At 38.8% G+C, this 5,000-nt stretch overlaps 1 protein-coding gene across 2 annotated transcripts in view; it reads right to left on the reverse strand.

The window, feature by feature from the left end:
• The window catches only part of LOC122254019 (DNA damage-regulated autophagy modulator protein 1), an 8,465-nt gene extending 4,425 nt beyond the window's left edge, over positions 1-4,040 (reverse strand). For both annotated transcript variants that reach the window (XM_043017496.2, XM_043017488.2), the window contains exons 1-3: positions 3,925-4,040; positions 870-992; positions 42-163 (exon numbers count right to left, since the gene is read on the reverse strand). In XM_043017496.2, coding sequence (XP_042873430.2) covers positions 42-163; positions 870-937 — 190 coding nt within the window. In that variant the 5' untranslated portion in view covers positions 938-992; positions 3,925-4,040. The remainder of the gene's footprint in view (positions 1-41; positions 164-869; positions 993-3,924) is intronic.
• Positions 4,041-5,000: the final 960 nt, after the last annotated feature.

Raw genomic sequence — 5,000 nt, forward strand, 5'->3', positions numbered from 1 at the left:
CGTAAAAGCCGTTAAAAGAATAAATAAACAAATAAACTTACTTAACACAGCTAAGATGTTGAGCATCTGCCCGAAGAAACAGCTCTCGGGTGGGTAATTCCCTGTAGCGCTGATGTATGGGAAGTCCGGCTCGACATGTCCCTCAACTACCGACCAAATGTATCTAAGGGCATTTGGTACCGATTACATTTTGGTTGCAAGACATGCAGTTATGGCTACTGTAACATTCGTTCATCCTTCGGTAGAGAGACAAAAAAAAGTACTTTGACTAGATTTCCTGCTGATAATGTCATCACGTGTGTACTATGAAAGGAATGTCTGATAAAACCAGTTTGGTGATTTTAGTTAGCAATATATATTCTTATTACATGTGCATGATCTGACAACTTATCTACTTATCCTAAACTTTTATCATATTTCAACCAACCGCATTCCTTTCAAATCTTACTTCAACATTCCACGACCATTAGTTATCAGCAGTTGATTAAATATCTTATCCTTTGTTTGTGGGATAAGATACTGCAGTGTAATATCGGTTTGCTTGAACTCTCCCATTTATAAAAGTAATACTTGAATAAAAAAAAAGTTTGGAGTAGAAGACAAACAGACTGACATGATAAAAGAGAATACCGGAAATAATTGATATAAGGCTACTGGAAGCTATAGATATATGAGATGATTATCGAGATGTATAATTAACGAAGTGGAAAAGTGTTCCCGCAAAAAAGAAAAAAGAAAGAAAAACAAAAGTCAGCAACAAAAAAAGCTCGCAGTAACACCAGTCTACCAATGATGTAAATACCAACGTGCTATAGATGCCAACATATTAAACCTATTTCTACATCAAAGAATAAGAGAAAGAGACTCACGTGATGAGGAAAGTGAAAGGCAACAAGGAACCGGTGACGAAGGGCAGCCATGCTAGGCCGCTTCCCATACTGACACTCTTCTTCCTCTTCGGGCACCTCTATGGCACTGTGACAACACTCTCTCTGAAAAGGAATTTGATTTATCTCTATCATTTCCATTGTCCACCTGACAAAGAAATTGATATTTGGTGGTTATTCTAATGATGATATATGGGTTTACTTCAAATAAGGCAAAATTTCGTTCTTATTTAATTTTTTTGAGACGAAAAAAATACGATTGACATATCACTTTTTAAAAAAATGTTTTACTGTTGCTTAGCCTTCAGCAAATGTATCTACTGTCTTACTGGAAACAATGATCTTTATAAACCGAGCTATTGCGAAAGATAAGATAACTTATAAACACAAACACAGTAACGTGCACAAAACAGAGTTAATAAAACAAAGCCACAAAATGAAAGGAATCCAATCAAACAGGCGTAAGCAATCCAATTTTGGATTGCTTACGCCTGATGAGGAACTTTCTTTAAAAAGTTCGAAACGTCACGAGTTTTTCCTTTCATTTTTTGGCTGTGTTTTATTAATATGACAACTTGCTATTATAGATTTGGAAGGCTGGCAATTCGCGAAGATTATCCGAAATTTTGTACCTGTCTGTCAGTTATAAAAGTATACCTGCACTGCCGCGCTTAGACGTTCGATCACAATAGACAAGAATTGCATGATCGTCGACAATCCCATTTACGTACGATTATGCAATGCAACCTGTACAGTGTATATTACGACATCCGTAATAAAGCATCAATCCTGAATATTGTTTTTCACATTTGAAGTTGACCCCCCTCTCGTTCAGGCGATGGGAAATGTAGCTGCTAACTTCTACGAGTTTTTTGGGAGTCACTTGGATTGCACGAGACCTTCGTACCAGTTGCAGTACCCTCTTCTGCAACAAGGAAGGCAATTCATCTTTATGTGGACAGTAGAATGTGTCTGTATCGCCGTTTCTTTCAGAGGGGAAGGTTCTTAAGAGTATTTCTGTTAAATTCATCGAATTTTGTTACAAGGTTCTCTCTGTGTATCCGCTGTCGTTAGTTCCCAGTGTTCATTACGGCTTTTTTTTTCCGATTTCTCACATTTTCCCAAGGTCTTAATTGGTTCAGTTGCAAGTTGCAGAAGAAAGAGAAACCCCCTTACGTGGATATTTTTCATTCGCTTTCTCTTGAGTCATTCGTCGATTTTACCCTCACCACCATCATTGCAGTCATCATCACCATCATTCTTCATCACCACCACCATCATCATCATTACCCACTTCAATATCATTGTCCTCAACATCAACATCCACACATCCATCCCTTCGAAATTATACATCATTATCTGAATTCAAAACCTCCGTAAGTATGCACTCGCGGTCACAGATAACCACATCTCAGACCCCCCGCCCCCCACTCCACCTCCACCCCCTCCAAGCAAACATTATGATTGCGTAATCCACAATACACAACGTATCGCTTCCATTGACTTTCGTTAATATCTGTTATTGTACAGTGGTTGTTTGTCCGTTATTTGCAGAATATCGGATAGGAGTTTTGAAAGTAAGGTTGTTTGTCATATCTGAGGTTTTTGTGTAAATATTCATGTAATCATTGGAAGGATGTGATCATCAAATGATAATTTTTGATGGTGGCATTATTATGATAAATAGGTTAGAAGAATTGCCTAGGACACAAAATACAAACAAAGAATGTGTTATTGGCCTTAACAATGCAGCTAATTATGATTAGAATTAGAAAGTTTAGTTTTTTTCCACGTATCATTGAAATCACATTCATATAATTAAACAAATAATGATAAAAAAAACATTAAGAGAAAAATACACATGCACTAGAAAACCCATGTAAATGAAAGTCATCGCTAATGTTTTACCCTTCAAGATGTACAACATTATCTTATCTGGTCTAGTCAAAGGTTAGTGACAATAATGGACATTAGGCCTACGTAGATGATTCACACACCCACTTAATGTATGTATGTGTGTGTGTGTGTGTATGTGTGTGTGTGTGTGTGTGTGTGTATGTGTGTGTGTGTGTGTGCGTGTGTGTGCAATATCAAACGAACAGGAGATGAATTGAATTCGGACAGTGAAGCCGTGACTCCGAACCGAACAGACCGATCCGAACTGTTTCGAAGCTTTTCGATACATTAGAAATGCTCAAAAGGGTGTAGCTGCTCGGGAGTGCCTCATATGGACGTTATTCGCTCTCTCCTTTAATTCGGCGTGGCATAGAGGGTGACACTGATAAACCTGTCACGTTGGCTGACTGATTGAATTGTATTCCGACCTGTGGAATCCCCAACACCATTTCCTTCTACATTAAAGCGAGGAATTACAACTGATGGACATTCAATAAATCCGGGCGGTCAATGCCCCTCAAGGAAGAAATTTGATTAAAGTTTCTTCAAATTGGCTGATTCAGAACCATGAAGCTCTGTTTGTTTGTTTGATTTTTCTCTCCTTTTGGCTAGTTTAGCTCGCTCGGACAAAAAAAAAAAAAAAAAAAAAAAAACTTGAATGCAGTCGCGCCATAAAAATGTAAGAGTAAATAAAATATATAATTCTACTACATCTGAAAGTTCAAGTGGATGTTTCGTGATCTTGAAATCTGTTACAATATATTACCTGCATGTAATATTAACAAGTTTCACTGAATGGCGCCATTACAATGCTACAAATGAGCACACTTCTGTGTTTGTTTACACGTTTCGCATTCACCACAATAATAACAACTTGCATTTTTGCTGTAGTTGATTAATGGGCGATAAACTCAGACCCTCCCATCGTTTCAATAGATAACCATTTACAAACAAGTTCCTTAACGATTATAGATCTACCCTATTGGAAATCTTTTTAACCCGGCGCCAACTATCAACCTCATCCTTAATTATGGTCTCGTTCGCTAACTTGTACCCGCGATCTCTATTTCGTAATAATTCGCTAGACTCAAGGCAACTGAGTCCTTCCACTTGCTCCATCTTCTTCCCACCTTCCACTTACCAGGGCGCCGGCGAGAAGTGGGTCCAGGGCACCGGAGGAGGGCAGTTTCAGCCGCCGAAGCCGCCTGAAGGCCACTGAGCGAACCACCTGGTGAGTAGGCTAGGGGCAAGGGAGGGGGCGGGAGGTGAGGTAATCAGATAAGTTGCCGATAAACAGGCATCTAAGAGATAAAGTGGCCGCGTTTTATCGGACATCATCTGGATCTGAATCACACCGAATTATTTTCTGTTCCTCTCTCTATTTATCTGTCTGTCTGTCTGTCAGTCTGTCTTTTCTTTCTCTCTCATTTTCTCTCTCTATCTCTCTCTCTCATTCCCCCCCCCCCCCTTTCTCTCTCTCTCTCTTTCTCTCTCTCTCTCTCTCTATCTATCTAGCTATCGATCTATCTCTTTCTCTCTCTCTCTCTCACTGTCCTTCCCCTTTTTTCCTCTTCTACGTTATGAAAAGTCACTTAAGGCGAAAAACAAAGAAAATTTGAAAGCGTAAGCGAAAGCTGTTACGCAAGGAAGATGCGGAGATAAGAATTGTCATTCTCTCTATCTCTTTCTATCTATCTATCTATTTCTATCTCTCTCTAATCCCCCCCCCCTCTCTCTCTCTCTCTCTCTCTCTCTCTCTCTCTCTCTCTCTCTCTCTCTCTCTCTCTCTCTCTCTCTCTCTCTCTCTCTCTCTCTCTCTCTCTCTCTTTCTCATATATAATCTCTTTCACACCTTATAACAAAATAATCACACGAAAGTAAATGGAAAGTTGGAAAGATGAACGAAAAGAGTGGCTTAGGACTGACTCACATTGTTTCTAAATATACATCATACGCTTTATCTAACCGCATTTGGATATCTCTGCCTTTGCCGTGATCCACATTAAGTATTCTAAATCCAGGATGTCGTGATTACTCAAACAGGATTTTGTGGGTTAATTCTCCCTGATTTTACCCACCTGCTTTGTTTGCCTGATGTTAAGATTAACGAAATTTCACGTCGATTTGTAGCAGAGGTTCATACCTTAACCATGTATATATGTATATATATTTTTTTCTTTCTTTCTTTCTTTCTTTCTTTCTTTCTTTTTCTTTTCT

The sequence above is a fragment of the Penaeus japonicus genome, unplaced genomic scaffold, assembly GCF_977035675.1.
Source record: "Penaeus japonicus unplaced genomic scaffold, GWHDUDI00000001_assembly GWHDUDI00000001, whole genome shotgun sequence".
In the NCBI taxonomy this organism is placed as follows: domain Eukaryota; kingdom Metazoa; phylum Arthropoda; class Malacostraca; order Decapoda; family Penaeidae; genus Penaeus; species Penaeus japonicus.